The sequence below is a fragment of the Carlito syrichta genome, unplaced genomic scaffold (genome assembly GCF_000164805.1).
Source record: "Carlito syrichta isolate Samal-C Ts95f unplaced genomic scaffold, Tarsius_syrichta-2.0.1 Scaffold116864, whole genome shotgun sequence".
Classification (NCBI taxonomy): domain Eukaryota; kingdom Metazoa; phylum Chordata; class Mammalia; order Primates; family Tarsiidae; genus Carlito; species Carlito syrichta.
In genome coordinates this window covers 61,150-77,345 of record NW_007060960.1, presented here as the reverse complement: position 1 = coordinate 77,345, position 16,196 = coordinate 61,150, and the positions used below count along the sequence as shown (strand labels likewise).

The window sequence follows — 16,196 nt, the reverse complement described above, 5'->3', positions numbered from 1 at the left end:
CCCATTCTGAATACAGGCTTCTTCTCCTCTAGAATTTCCAAAAATAGTGAAATATTTGATAAACTTACTAGAGAAATAAGTCTATTATCTGCCAGAATGATTGGGACACTAAAATGTATACGCTGGTAATATGGTGTTGTGTGATTTCATGAGCAATTTTATGGGTTCAGCCATTGCTGGGCTCAAACCAAGTTTGAGATGGACTCGTCATTCCATAGTGGCAACATAAGGTTGAGGTATGCTTTAACTGACAAACGATGCATATTGAAATTCTAAAATAATGCCACTGAATTGTAAAAAAAAAGTGAGAGTTATGAAGAAAAGAGAACTTTCCTTTAGGACACATCTTTTTTCTGCACTTTGTAGACTTAGGCTGTTCTAGAGGTAACACGGGCAGGACCCTCCTGCGGTCTAAAGAACAATGACTGCCAAACAGCAAATGAGCACACAACCCACTTCGTTGCTTAGATGTCTTCCAAAGATTGGCTTTTGCAGCACAAAGATCAAAACTCTGTCTTATTCTTGTCATAGAGCTCTCTGAGTACCCAAGTGGAGGAATTTCTGCAGCTCCAGCAATCCAGAGTCCGGTCCAAGGGTCAAGGAGCTGGCAGAACTTGGAGAATGTTTTGACAGCATACAGACCTTCCTTTTACACAGGGAATCTGAAATTATGGCATTAAATGACAAGGCGGAGATAATGGCTGAAAGCATGCCCACCTACATCACCCCATTCTGCCTCTTTCATGAGAGTCATATCATTCTGAAACCTGAACAGACTCTAGGAAGAGTGACTCTTCTTTACAGAGACAATAAAACATAACGTTTTCAGTTAAACAAATACATACAATCATACATACACACATCTTTTTGCTTTAAAAATGAACTATGTAAATCAAAACATAGAGAAAAGGCGCGAAGGTTAGAGGGTCTTACACAAATTAAACTTGGGATTTGGGTCAACATCTATGACCCGTGGGCCAAACCCAGTCCTCCATTTGTTTTTGTAGATAAAGTTTTATTGGAACACAGCTACTACACCCATTCATTTACATATTATCTATAGCTGTTTTCACACTTCAATAGCAGAAGTAATAAGAAAGACTGCATAGCTTGCGTTTATTATCTAGCCCTTTACAGAAAAGCTTGACCAGTAACAGATCAAAAAAACCATCTCCATCATGACCTGAATGACCTCAAATCACAGAAAATCACCTTCACTGAGGTTGTTGAGCCAGAGTAAATGGATTAAAATATCTTGGCACCATATGTGGGTTCTCAAGTATAATGCTTATAATTTGTGTAACCAAAACCAGTTACCAACTGCGTTTATTTTTTCTTTTATTTTATCTTTTTGAGTTAGAGTCTCACTCTATAACCCAGATTGGAGTGCAGTGGCATTCTCACGGCCACCGCAGCCTCGACCTGCTGGGCTCAGGCTATCCTTCTGCCTCAGCCTTCCAAGTAGATGGAACTACAGGCGCACACTACCATGCCTGGCTTCCAACTGTGTTTATTAACAAACAGACAGTATTAAAAACTTCTCTGTGTATAACTGTACTTATGTATATATTTATATAAAGAGTGGATGATTAGGAGCTAGCCAATTTGAGTGTAAAGAAATCTAAAGAAAACTCAAAATACTACTACTAGGATCTGTTATTTGTAACTTAAAATAGTTTAGTATTTTATATATATATATATTTAACAGTATGGGACTATTAGTAGGACCCATTCCACAATAAAGACAATTTATAACTGCAAGTTTTACCCATGAATTATGTAACAAAAACTTTTGAATATAAAATAACCAGCACTTCTATAAAACACTGATTTTTAATTATGTAATTAAAGTGATGTAGCAAAATAAGAATGTTTTTATTTCTAAAGTAAATATTTTAGTCAAAGTTGCATCAGAAATCAAATATTTCTTTGATATTTTCAAGAGACTTTAGTTATTTAACTACAGTTATAGTTGTTAGTATTATTTAGTAACACATTGTTTAAAATATATTATAAACCTTTTATTTTCCTCTTTAATTATATGAAATAGAAAATTAAAGATTTTGCAACACAATCCACATTGGAAAACATTTAAAATGGTAGGAACTCCTCTCATACAGAAAATGCCACTGGAACCATGTTCTAATGCTTGAAAGTGCCAGGCACATATTAGGTGCTCCACAAATGTCTGCTCACTCATTCTCTCATTTACTCATGCACTCGTTCAAAACATCCAGGCTGAAGGAGAAACTGCGTTATAATGAGAATGGAAGCACAATCTTTCACCAACAAGCTTGAGTTTTGACAAAGGCTTTGGCAATGGAGAGTGTAGAAGACGAGAGCATGATTATCAAGATCTCAACCTGCTCGGCTAAAATCTACCAAGCGAAGCCCCGGGTGGGCCTGGATGACATCAGAGAGAATCAGAGTCGGCACTCCACAAAAAGAACGCATTCCTTCAACACACAGGTCTTACTTTTACATAAAAAAATCTGCTTCAAGGAAGGAGCAAGTTGGTAGCAGAGAAACATAAAATGTGCAACCCACCAGAAAGTCTGGAGACTGATTTTTCAATACTGAAACTTCTTTTGGGGTAGGGTCCCATTCTCTTGGTTTCAACAACTTCACACTGGTTGAATTAAAAAAAAAAATCTGGTTTAAACCAAAGAGTGTAACTCTAAAATGAAGGGAGATAAACGTAGAAGGTGGAGGGTGTTGAACATTCATTATGCACCACCTCATGGAGGCACCTGGAAAAGTGTGTTTCCAGGCTCTCTGCAGAAGGTCTTATAAATGCAATGCGTATTTAACCTGAGTAATGAGGTCTACGAAATACAAGGGGCTTTACAAAAGAAAGTGAAGAATCTTCTTGGAAACTAGGCAGAACATGGGATGATGATTGATTTGGGCCAAAATAATTAAAAAGTCTCTAACAAAAATTAAACCCGACACTGGCAAGTCGTTTGTAGCTGACTTTAATCGCCTTTGGTATTCAGAGAAGAAAAAAATGGAAGTACTGTTATAAGCTCTAGTCTTACCATCACATAGAAGGCAGGGAGTGCTGAAGAAGACCCTTCTGCTGTCCCTCTCAAGTTTTTCGCTTATACAAGAACTGTCTTTGCTCATATACTTCCCTGCCTTCTCTTATGCCCTAGTCATCTAAGCAATACAGACAGAGTACTTGGGGGCAGGGGCTTTGTCTCCTCATCCCTTGAAGTTCCTGGGGAACTGAGACAGGCCCTTTACTCTGCATTTTTCTAAACAACGTGAGAGAGAGAAAGAGTTCAGAGAGTTCATTGCTATGTGCACAGCTGCCCTGGGTCTTTGCAACTCAAGTTTTTCGCTTTTTTAGTGATTTATAAATGAGCTTGTGCTATTTTTAGGAGAAAGACTAACTTTTTTTAAAGAACCAAGTACTTTCCCTTTTCTTGTCTAAGATTAATCATCTACCTTTTACATTTCAAAATTTTAAATGTCCGAGTAGTACAAGGTATTACAATTTCAAAATATATGCTAAAGTTTAACTCTCTTAAGGACTTCATTGCAACTGGCTCTATATCCTTATTTTCTACGTATACTGAAATACTTGGGAATGGCTATCACTTACAGTTCATTGGCTGAACTATGGGAATTGTTTGATGACTTGCGGCATACGATTCACAACCTTAGAAAACATTTAATTATATTAAATTATTAACTCTTTTCCCAACCTTCAATCTGAAAGCTAAGCTAAAAAAAGTTACCAAATAAGGAAATAAGCCTCTAGAATTCCAAGGTAGGCTCCTTGTACAAATGTTGTTTCATGAAATCTTCAAATTCAGAGTAAACACTGTACTAATTATAATGTTTCCAACTTTTATTAATGTCAGCAGAAGCTGTCTAAATTAAGTGAAAAGAAGAAAAAACTGTCTTGCACTGTCACATAAATTCAAGGGACAGAAAATTTATAAGTATTACATATTCATTTTACATTATAGTTTTTTTTAATAAAATTTAAGTTCTTTCTGCCAAAATATACAGAACTAGTAATTTCTTTGGAAAAGTAATTTTCTTTAAAAAAAAAAAAAAAAAAACTTCATGGTAAGAGAAAGTCCCTTAGCGTACCCCAATTTTAGTATAATATGGTTAATTATACCACACTTTAATTACTGAAAATTATTTTGAAGTTATTCAGATTATTTGGATTTCTATAAATATCCTTGGAGAAAATAAAAAACAGATATTTGTGAACCGCTCACTCACTTGACGCCATAATAAATAAAGGATTCCATATTACCCATTCCAGATACAATAGTCTAAAAGTTTCACTGTGTTTTTTTTTCTGTAATAAATTATAAAAGTAATTTAGCTTATCAAGGAAATCCAGAGTTGCATAATAGTATGGTGAATTTTGCCAAGCCACATAAATAAAGTTGTAAGTTGAATGAGCCTACTAACTTTTTTATGAGATTAAAGTGGATAAAATTTACTTGGTAGATTTATTGGTTCAGAAAAATAATCTCCTACCAACAAAACCAAGTATTTCTCCTAGAACAGATTTCAAGGCAACAAACTGCGGCATTTCCCCCACTTTTTGTCATGCTACCAACACTAGACTGAACTACATGCACAAAATCCCAAACCCAGGCTCATAAGAAGTGCTTATGATAAAGAGCAGTTTTAATGATTCCATATGGAGACAAAGACTTGAAGAGCATTCTTTCTAAGATCATGCCCCCAGAGAAAACTAAATTTAACCAAGAAATTTCAGTGAAGTAGATTGGAATTTGAAATCTTTGCCAGTCTGGTCGCCCAAGGGGGAACTTGAAAATTCAGACAGGGTAGGTACTTCTGTTTCTTTCTTGAGTCTTCTTCTCATTGATGTGGTTACACTATCCTTTTGCTCTTGTTGATCTCAGTTCATTCCATTATTAAAATGGGGGGAAAAAGGGATAAACAATGTGTAAATATTTGATTTGAAAGCTGCTCCACTCTAGGAGGAAACAAATACAGAATTGGTTCCAAAGGCCACCTTAACCCCTGGCAGGCGCTCTTCTTGGCTTGCTCTGAGGAAGTCTAGCCTCCAGACTCCAGGACTCTAAAAACAATATGGTAGTGACAGGCATCATGTCTCATGTGACCACCTCATGAAGAATCCAAGCACATCAGGTCTCTGTCCTAAACATAACAGGACATGTTTTGGTCAGGTATAAAATGGAATAATTTCAAAGTTGATTGATCTACAAGTTGAAAAGTCTTAACAGGGAATAGTTTCAGCCCGTCATGTTGACTCAGAGGTCCAGGTTTTCAAAAGCCACCTCTCCAGACCAATTTCTGCCGTGGTCCATGTAAACAAAACACAGGTGAGAACGGTCCTTCTGGAGCTGCCTTCATCGAACAGCAGGATTACCTGAAAGTGTGGTGTTGGCTAAACGTAACACAGGCAGAGGGTGAGCCTCTGTGTTAAACACCCAGTGGTCTAAAGGTAAAAGGTCGTCACCGGAGAAGAGCAGATACAAATATCTGAAAAGAAAAAGGAGAGGAGTGAGCTTCGTGAGAATTCAACAAGCAGATCAGTTACGGCAGAGAAAACCAGTAACGTATTCTGAGCAGCCGGAGTAGAAAGCCTCACAGAAACGAGCCTCACTCAAATGACTCAAAGCACACAAGCAGCACGTTCCAGACTAGTACGTGAGAAGATCCAGAAAGATCAACAGTTAGACCTACTAGAGTAATTTTCTTTAAAAATCCCACATACTTGTCTGAGGCACATGAAATACCTGCTATAAAATGACATAAGAGAAACCATTTTGTAATTTTTCAGAGGCATTATTTGCTTTTATCAAATTCTACTATAGCGATACAGGGTGCAACAAGAGAAGTTGGGGCTTCTAACTGGCTCTCACCCCACCTCGCACAGGACCAGGCACCCTTTATGTTGTCAGGGCCCCCTGCCTTCCTCCTTCCCTTCCTCCCCTGGCAGCGCCCTGGGACCAGACTGCCGATCCCTCCCCTGTGCTCGTGTGACTGACGCTCAGGGCCTGCTTTTGAGAGAGGACATGTGGTCTTCAGTTCTTTGTTTCTGTGCCAGGTCACGTAGGATGATGGTCTCCAGCTCCATCCAATGTGCTGCAAGTCCATGATTTTGTTCTTCTCAAAGATATTCTTTTAAAAATCACATAATGTCAATCATATATTTTGCCAATGTATAGGGCTCACAGAACTAGAAATTAATTCATATTTACTAATACTGAAGGAAACAAATTAAGCATTTGTACAGAGCACAGACTTTTGTACCATTTCTCTTAATACATGAATCATCGTAGTTTTTCAGTCATTGGAATGGGTATGGCAAGTTGTTAAATAAAGGTTTCAGAAACATTATAGGTTTATGGGAGGCTTAGTTTATTTTATCACTCTTAATAGGAATAGCACCGTTTGTGTGAAGGTAAGGATCCTGACCTCTCAAGACTGCAAGCCACAGTAGCCCCATGAACATTTACAAATGTGTCATGATAAGAGTCTTACCTATAATGTTGGAAAAGCTTTCATCTGAATTCTATTGGTGGGTCATCAAAGTGAACATAAAAGGCCAATCCCTTTAGAGTCAGGCAACCAGGGTTCTAACTCCTGATCTTAGTAATAACTAGCTGGGCCTTACAAAGCCTTGGTGAAGAATTTGTTTTGAAAACAGGCATATTAATTATCTTTTCTGATTACTGCTACAGTTCTGGATGAGAAAGTAAAAACATACAACACTGAGGTGAATGGGAATCCCAGAGCAGCTTTATGCCTGGTAGAGCTGGAATGAGAGCAGTGAGCTTCCTGCCTCACTCTTCAGCCCTAGACCTGCTTGACTCTGATTTATTTACCAGGTTGCAGCAAGTAAGTTGGAACTAAAAACACAAACTTGGTGGGACACAAGAGACACTGCTCGGTCTCGTACTGTGAAGAGACCACAAGGGCAAGCTCTTGGTGTGCTGGGTATAAGCATGCCCAGGAGACATGTGGGTTAAAGAATGTCGGGAACATCCTCATCTCACCGCCGGGGGAAGGAGTGAATGAAGGAGTAGAGAGAAGAAAATTCAAGTTTCCTACAAAATGATTTCTTTCCACTGGGGAGGCTATGAAATTACTTCGTGTAAACAAATGTTATGAAAACCAGTAAGATGATGAATGTGAAAGTTCCAGATAACAGAGAGTGATATCACCAGTATTTTTAAAGCACTCTTTAACCTTAATTAAGGTGGACCCTAAATACAACAACTGGTGTCTTTATAAGAGAAAGGACAGGGAGACTTGGGCCCAGAGACACACCAGGAAGGAAGAAGGCCCTGTGAAGACAGAGGCAAAGATGGAAGTTACCCGGCTTCACGCCAAGGAACGCCGTTGAAGGCCTCTGAATTTGGAATTCCGGTGAAGATAAACTGCTGTCATTTGAAGCTACTAAGCTCATGGTATTGTCCTGGAGCAGCCTTAGGAAAGGAAGGCCACCTCCTTCCTTGCCCTCTAGGACATTCCTGAACCTTAGCACTGCTGCTTGGTCCTGGGGGTCTGAAACAAGACTAATCACTCGTTGGAGAAGCAAATAATGCCTAGAAACAGGAGCTGAAAGCAGACTTTATATATGTCCAAGCCTATATACTTTATTATAATGTAAAAATTTATTAAAAAATCAATGTTTGAAACTAAAGTAATACAGCTAAATCTCTTTTAAACCTTGGATTGCACATTCAGAAGGTGTCTATGACATGATATACTATTACTAATTTCCACTTAAGATATTTGACCTGCATTTTAAAAATAAAACAATTAGAGAAGCATAATCTTTGCTGTGAAAATTGAGAAAAGTCTACAATCTAAATTAACTATGAGACTACTTGTTTTTTTTCTGTTGCAAAGATTTTTTAAAACTATAGGTGACAAATGACACTGACAAAAGCCTGTAGTAGGTATATGAAAAGGTGCTTTTATACACCTCCGTTTTACAGGATGTTTTCAGTTCTAGCATATGCTTTAGAGCTATTTCTGAATGCTGTTCACATACATCTCTTTTATCTTTCTCTCATGTAAAGACCAAGACATTCAAAAGACATGGTGGCATCACAAGTTGTCTCAATATAAGTGCTGGTGTTAACAAATTAGAGAAGTTTTAAAAGAAAAGTTAACCAGAGTCGAGGAGACATGAGGGTCTATAGAGAACTGGTAAGGCTATAAAAACCATGCACCATGTTAATGTGCTCTTACGTAAGTCCTTTAAGCCTTGATAACTTGTTTATTATTTTTTACAACTACCTGTGGTAATGTTCAGTGTGTTATGAATAGATGTTATAACTCTAAAAAGGCTTGCACTGAAGCTTGTAAGTAACTCATAAGAAAAATCTCTATTATCTGAAAAATAATTTATTCTAACTTTCAATTTCATTTATAATTCTAATGTCTAAATAATGTCTTTTGGAATAGAATTTTTTTATTTTAAAAATATATCAAATTAAGTTGAAGATACTCATTGGCGATTATATTCTAAAAGATCATGCAATCAAACACACAATAATTTTCAGCCTCCCCAAAAGATCTGCTTCCTCTGCCCTTCCTGACATCTCTCAAATTTTAAAGTTGTTTTTGGAGGGCAACAGGTAAGGAAAAACAATTAAAACAAATGTGGGTATATTATGGATTCAAATGTAAAGTATATATCATTTTAAAGGTAAACGGGGAAGAAGTAGACATTTCTGGCATTCCGCAGGTTTAGGCTTTGCACTCCGATCAAAGAGAGCTGGAGAGAATTCATATTTCTCTGCCATTAGGGGCCAAATCAATGAAGACGATTTTTCTTTTGTATAGGATACATAATACCTAAACTATGTAAGCAATTGGGGTTATCTCATATAACAGAGAGCCCAGAGGTAGAAAATAAAAAAGATTGTTAATTCTGCAAGAAAACAATGTCAGAGCTCTGTTTCATTTTTAAAAAGTTAAAATTTTCCAGGTGTAAAAAGGGAAAGATATTTTCCCCTCTCCCTTTCTTGAATCCTTGCTTTGAGAAAATCTGTGATTGTCCCTTTGATATGCATGTACATCTTTCAGAAATTTAAATAAGACTCTTGCCAGCTTTACAAGCCAGGTATGTTTCTCTGATAAGCCTGGGAGCCCTGTCTTTGAAATGTAAACCTCAAGGAAGACAGCATACCTGTCTCCCAGTCATTGTGGGAGGTTAGCTTAGGTACCTTGTCTCAAATTTAACTACCTTCTCATCATAAAGACAGAAGTTTTTATTTTTTCCTAACAAATACAGTCATCCCAATTACCATGTGAATTCAGAATAAATTATGTACAACTAATGGTGCTGTCCCTTTGGGCGGCTGAGGTGGGTGGATTGCCTGAGCCTGTGGGTTCACGACCATCTCTACAATAAATCAAAAAATTAGCCGGGCATGTTAGCGCCTCTAGTTCCAGCTATGTGGAAGGCTGAGGCGGAAGGATCGCCAGAGCCCAGCAGGTCGAGGCTGTGGTGGCCGGGAGCGGCCACTGCACTCCAGTCTGGGCGACAGAGTGAGACTCCAACTCAAAAAAAAAAAAAAAACCAAAAAAAAACAAATGGTGCTGTCAAGTACTCTTATATAAGAACATGTTATTTAACTTCAGAACATGTATTGTACCTGCCTGGTTATATAGAAAGGTGAGACTTCTTTCTGTGGATTACCTGTAACGTGAACTGCAGTCTGGTTTAATGATCATTCGATGATAATACTGCTTTCTTTCTTTGCTACATTTGTGAACAGGAATCTCTGGAATGGCAAAATATTTTGCTTTTAAATCCCCCCTGCTCCTCACCCTCATGTCTTAGTCTGTTTTATGTTGCTATAACAGAGCACCTGAGACTGGGCAATTTATAAAGAAGTTTATTTCTCACTGTTCTGAAAGCTGGAAGTCCACAACTGAGATGCTGTCTTAAAATTGCTCAAATGTTCCTGTCCGGGAGGGCTGCCTTGTCCAGAGGGGAGGAACGCTGCGTCCTCACATGATGGAAGGTGGAAGGGCAAGCAGGACAAACTCCCTCCCATCAAGCCCTTCTACAAGGGTACCTAATCCCATTCACAAATGAGGAGGCTTCGTGGCTTAGGCACCTCTTAAAGCTGGTGGTACTGCCTCTTACTACTTATCACACCAGCAGCACTGAAGTTTAGAGGGGACACATTTAAGGCACCATCTCCACTGATTTTCTTGGCTTTTTCTTCACATTTGTTTATAGGATATTCCATGTGCTGTAACGCTACATAAAAAGTTCAAAGCAAAGGAAAGCACATCAGTCCGGGCGTGGGTCTCTTTTGACGTTCTAATAGGTGTGCGGTTGTGATCTGTATTAGCCATGCTGAACATCTGTCCCCGTGTTTGTCATCCTTGCATCTTCCTTGGTGAGCCGTCTCTTCAAAACTTTTGCCCAGTTTTTAACTGGACTGCATGTTATCTTCTGGAGTTCTGAGGATTCGTCGTCGATGTAGATACAAGTCCTGTGATACGAGTCCTTTATCAGACATAAGATTTGTGAAGATTTTATCCCAGTCTTGGCTTGTTTTTTCATTCTCTTATCAATGTCCTTTAAAGAGTAGGCATTTAAAACTTAGAGACTAGCTGATCAATCTGTTCTTTTGCAGATTATGCTTTTGATATAACACATAAGAAATCTTCGCCATTTTCCGGCAAGATGGCAACGGACAGTTTGAACTGTGAGAATCTCTGCAAAAGCAGGTGTCCATAAGACTCTCTGAGTGAGTGGTGTGGCCGGTGGGTGAGCCATCCAGGGGAGACTTGGGTTCCTGCACCCGGGGCTCTCCTCCAGAGGTGACTGCAACGCCCCACTGCCCTGGGATTGAGTCACCGGTGTACAGGATCATCTGCTGTTCTTGGGACTCTCCTGAGAAGAGCCTGCAATAAGGAACACAGCTGATTCTCCTTGCCTGGCACGGCCCACACCATCCCCTGGGACAGTCAAGCGGTGGGAGCCGGAATCCCACCGTGGAGAGAGAAGATCAGGGAGAGCTGGAGAGCAGCCACACGGCGGGTGAGGAGACGCCGACTGGAGCCATCTTCTCTATCCTGGGAGCGGGCAGAGACCCCACTGCCCTGCCCAGCTCCACCCAGCCTCCAACTTGGGACCCCGAGGTCTTCTCATGGAAGTCGGGGAAGCAGAAACCCCTCCCCTACGCTGGATCCGACAGACACTTCAGATCTGAGTGGGAAACTCAACAGGCAGCCAGCCCAGTGGGTCCAGATCTGATCCGCCCTCCTCCCACAACAGTCCATGGGGCATCTGACCCACAGTGAGGGCAACTCTCTTGAGGCGGGGCAGGAGATCAGAGCTGAAAGGAAGCTGGACTTACAGCAAGGACCTCAGAGCAAGTTTTGTTTTTTATTTTGCTCTTTTTAATTTTTTTTTCTCTTCTGTTTTTCTTTCTATTTTTGATTATGTTTTCATAATTGCTTTGTTTCCATTATTTTATTGCTGTTTTTTAAAGACTTCCTGTTTGTGTACAGGTATTTTAGAGGGCAAGTGCATCAATAGGGGTTTTTTCGTCAGTTTGTGTGTTATCTGTATGTTTTAGGTTTTTAAAATCTGTTCTGTCTTGGTTTGTGTCCCTTTCCAATTGCCAGTTGGTATGCTGTCTGTTTTCCCCCTCTACTTCTTCTCTCTCTCCACCTTCCTCTTATCCCTCTCCTTCCTTTTTCCATTCTTTTCTTTTTTCTTACCTCATTTTGCTTTCATGGAACAAACCTATACCCACTGCAGGGACAGATTGTAAGATTGTGAGAAGTGGGCTCCAGGGGGCCAACACACCTGTCAGCAGATATTGGGATCTGCAGACAGTTACTGAATCATAACTCCCCCCCAATTAAATATCAAAACTGCAAAGAGTACAGCCCCAACCCACAGTCCAGCTTCAGAACTGAACAAAGCCAGAAGATCCACATAAGGAAGAATAAGAGATTGAGCAAACAGAGGTAGAAGCTACACTCCCATCCCAGAACAACAGAATTAAAGAAGAGGTTAACAAAAGGGTGGGGGCAGGGAGAAAATCTACACTGACAATATAGACTTCAGAACGCAAACAACAAAGAGCCCCCAGAATGACTGGTCTCAAACCACAAACCCAGATATCAAGACATTCATAGAGAGAATAAATAGAACTGAGGAGAGAAAAGAGGAAAGAATGAAGAGCTGATAACTGAGATAACAGCCATAAGGAATACAGTGAATTAAATAAATAACAAACTGATAAGCATGGAAAGCAGAATTAGCCAAGCAGAAGAAAGAATCTCAGAGCTTGAGGACCAAAATATGGAACTAACCAAAACTGTCAAAAATATAGAAAAGAAGTTTAAAAAGAACAAAACCTTCAAGAGACGAGCGATTATTTCAAGAGGTCGAACCTAAGATTAATTGGTGTTCCTGATGTAGAAAGAGAGACAGAGACCACCCTGGAACAATCATTCCACGAAATTATCCAAGAAAACTTCCCTCATCTCATTAGTGGCATGACCATTCAAACACAAGAGATTCAGAGAACCCCTGCAAACGACAAATGAGTAGACCAAATCCTAGACACATAGGAATTCACCTACACAAAGCAGGTACAAAAGAAAAAATCCTAAAGGGAGCAAAAGAAAAAGGTCACACTACCTACCAGGGAAGACCAGTTACAACAGCAGCAGATTTATCTACAGAAGCACTTCAGGCTAGAAAAGCTTGGAGCCCAAACTTCAAAGTTCTCAAAGATAAACAACTTCAGCCAAGAATTACCTACCCAGCTGCGCTAAGCTTCATCACTGATGGAGAATTAAAATCTTTCCCAAACTATCAATTCCTAAGAGCTTATGTGTCTCCAGACTAGCTCTATAAGAAACACTTAAGAAAGTATTAAACACAGAAGAAACAAAAAAGACAACAATGCCCTTCAAAAGCCGGAAAAAGACTGAAAACACATATGAATCAACCCAAAAATCAAAAGAAAGCAAACAAAAAATCACACTAAAAACAACAACAAACTCTGTAAGAACCTCATAACAGGGATAAACTCTCACATCTCAATAATTAGCCTGAATGTGAATGGACTAAGTGCACCACTGAAAAGACATAGGATGGTAAAATGGATAAAATATCATGAGGCAACAATATATTGTCTTTAAGAGATTCATCTCACCAAAAAGGGCATTCACAGACTCAAAGAGGTTGGGAAACAAAATTTCAGGAGAACAGAACACAAAGGAAAGCAGGAATCATGATCTTAATATCAGACAAAATACCCTTTAAGCTACCAAAAATTTAAAAAGATACAAAAGGTCACTACATAATAAATAATAAATGGTTCAATCCATCAACAAGAAATATCCATCCTAAACATATACGTGCACCCAACATGGGAGCACCAACTTTCATAAAGCAGCTTCTAGGTGAACTTAAAAAAGATATTGACTCTAACACTATCATAGCTGGGGACTTAAATACCCCACTCACAACCCTAGACAGATCATCAAGACAAAAAAATCAACAAGGAGATCCGGAACCTCAAGGTGGAGCTTGACCAAATGGACTTAACATACCTAACACTCCACACAACAACCATGGAATATACATTCTACTCATCACCACTTGGAACGTATGCTAAGATTGGCCATATCCTCGACCATAAATCAAGCATAAACAAATTTCATAAGATTGAAATTCTGCCATGTACATTCTCAGACCACAGATGAATAAAAATAAATATCAACACAAAGTTCCCCGAAAACGCACAAAGACATGGACACTAAACACATGATGCTAAGCAGCTCCTGGGTCAACATGGAAATCAAAACAGAGAGAATAACAGATACCTGGAAACAAATGAAAAGGAAGAAACATCTTACCAAAACCTCTGGGATGCCATGAAAACAGTACTATGAGGGGAATTAATATCTCTTTGAACACACATGAAGAAAATGGAAAGATCATAAATTAACAGCCTAACAAGTCATCTAAGGAAGCTGGAAAAGCAAGATCACCAAAACTCCAACTTCAGCAGAAGAATCCAGATCACCAAAATAAAAGCCCAAATTTGGGACATAGAAGACAAAAAGATAATACCAAAAAAAATCAACGAAACAAAAAGCTGGTTCTTTGAAAGGATAAACAAGATTAATGGTCCCCTAGCTAGACTGACCAAGAAAAAGAGAGAAAAAGCCCAAATAAACACAATAAGAAATGCAAAAGATGAAGTCACAACTGACCCTGCAGAAATACAAAAGATTATTAAAGACTACTATGTTCACTTATATGGATACAAACTTGAAAACCTAAAGAAAATGGAGGACTGACATCACACAACCTCTCCAGGTTGAAACAAGAAGAAATCAAGACCCTAAATAGACCAATAACCCAAGAAATTGACTATGTCATAAGAAAACTACCTACAAAAAAAATCTCTGGACCGGATGGCTTTCCAGCAGAATTCTACAAAATATACAAGGAGGAACTGCCAATCTTATTGTAAGTAATCCAGGCAATTAAGAAAGATAAAATTCTCCCCAAATCTTTTTACGAAGCTAATTGTAAGTAATCCAGGCAATTAAGAAAGATAAAACTCTCCCCAAATCAATTTACGAAGCTAACATCATATTGATACCCAAACCAGGTAAAGATCCAACAAAGAAAGAAACCTGCAGGCCAATATCCTTGATGAACATAGATACCAAAATTCTCAACGAGATGCTAGCAAACTGGATTCAACAACACATCTCAAAAATCATCAACCACAATCAAGTAGGCTTCATCCCTGGGATGCAGGGCTGGTCCAACATTTGTAAGACCATAAATGTAATTAAATATATCAACAGTTGTAAAAACAAAAACCACACAATTATATCATTAGACGTGGGAATAGCTTTTGATAAAATCCAGCAACCCTTCTTGATTAAAAACCCTCAAACATCTAGGCATAGACGAACATACCTCAAAATAGTAAGAGCCATCTGCGAGAAACCCACAGCCAGCATACTGCTAAACAGACAGAAATTGGTACCATTTCCCCTGAAAACCAGAACAATATAAGGATGCTCACTCTCAACCTTCCTGTTCAACATAGTGCTGGAAGTCCTAGCTAGAGCAATCAGACAAGAGAAGGAGATCAACCATATCCAAATAGGAAAAGAGGAAGTCAAGTTATCCCTCTTTGCAGACAACATGATGCTATACCTTGAAGACCCAAGAGAATCTCTCAAAAACCTCCTTGCACTGATAAAGGACTTTAGCAAAGTCTCAGGGTATAACATAATTGTGCAAAAGATAGTCGTATTCCCATACACCAACAATAAACAAACGGAAACCCAAATAAAAAGCACAATCACATTCACAATTGCCACACACACACACACACACACACAAAATGAAAATGGAATACCTTGGCATCTTCCTAACTAGTGACATGAAAGACCTTTGCAACGAAAACCATAAAACACTGCTCAAGGAAATCAAAGATGACACAAACAAATGGAAAAATATTCCATGGTTGTGGTTTGGAAGAATTAACATTGTTAAGATGTCCATTCTACCCAAGGCTATCTACAGATTTAACACAATATCCATTACATTACCAGCAGCATTCTTCTCAGACCTGGAAACGACAATACAGAAATTCATATGAAAACATAACCACGAATAGCCAAAACAATCCTCAGCAAAAACAAAACAAAACAAACAAAAAACAACAACAACAAAGCAGGAGGTATCACACTCCCAGTCTTTAAACTTCATTATAAAGCTACAATAATCAAAACAGCCTGGTATTGGTACAAGAACAGGCATATAGACCAATGGAACAGGATAGAGATTCCAGAAGCAATTTTTCAACCAACTCATCTTCGACAGAGTCTCTGCCACCAACCACTGGGGAGAGGAGAACCTATTCAATAAATGGTGCTGGGAAAACTGGATGACCACATGCAGAATATTAAAACAGGACCCCCCCTTATCCCCATACACAAAAATCAACTATAAATGGATCAAAGACCTAAACGTAAAACCTCAAACTATAAGAACCGTAGAAAAATGCAGCATACACCCGTATAGAAATCAGAACTGGCCACCAATTCCTGATCAAAACCCCAAGTGCCCATACGCCACAAGAGATAAGACAGACAAGTGGGACCTCATCAAACTGACAAACTTCTATAAAGCCAAAGAA

The 16,196-nt window shown here is 38.9% G+C and overlaps 1 protein-coding gene across 1 annotated transcript in view; it reads right to left on the bottom strand.

Annotated features, from left to right (window-relative positions):
• Positions 1 to 1,664: 1,664 nt before the first annotated feature.
• Positions 1,665 to 16,196, bottom strand: part of LOC103276990 (mannosyl-oligosaccharide 1,2-alpha-mannosidase IB-like) — a 73,710-nt gene continuing 59,178 nt past the window's right edge. Inside the window, exons 6-7 of the mRNA XM_021706970.1 lie at positions 5,390 to 5,502; positions 1,665 to 3,220 (exon numbers count right to left, since the gene is read on the bottom strand). Coding sequence (XP_021562645.1) covers positions 3,156 to 3,220; positions 5,390 to 5,502 — 178 coding nt within the window. The 3' untranslated portion in view covers positions 1,665 to 3,155. The remainder of the gene's footprint in view (positions 3,221 to 5,389; positions 5,503 to 16,196) is intronic.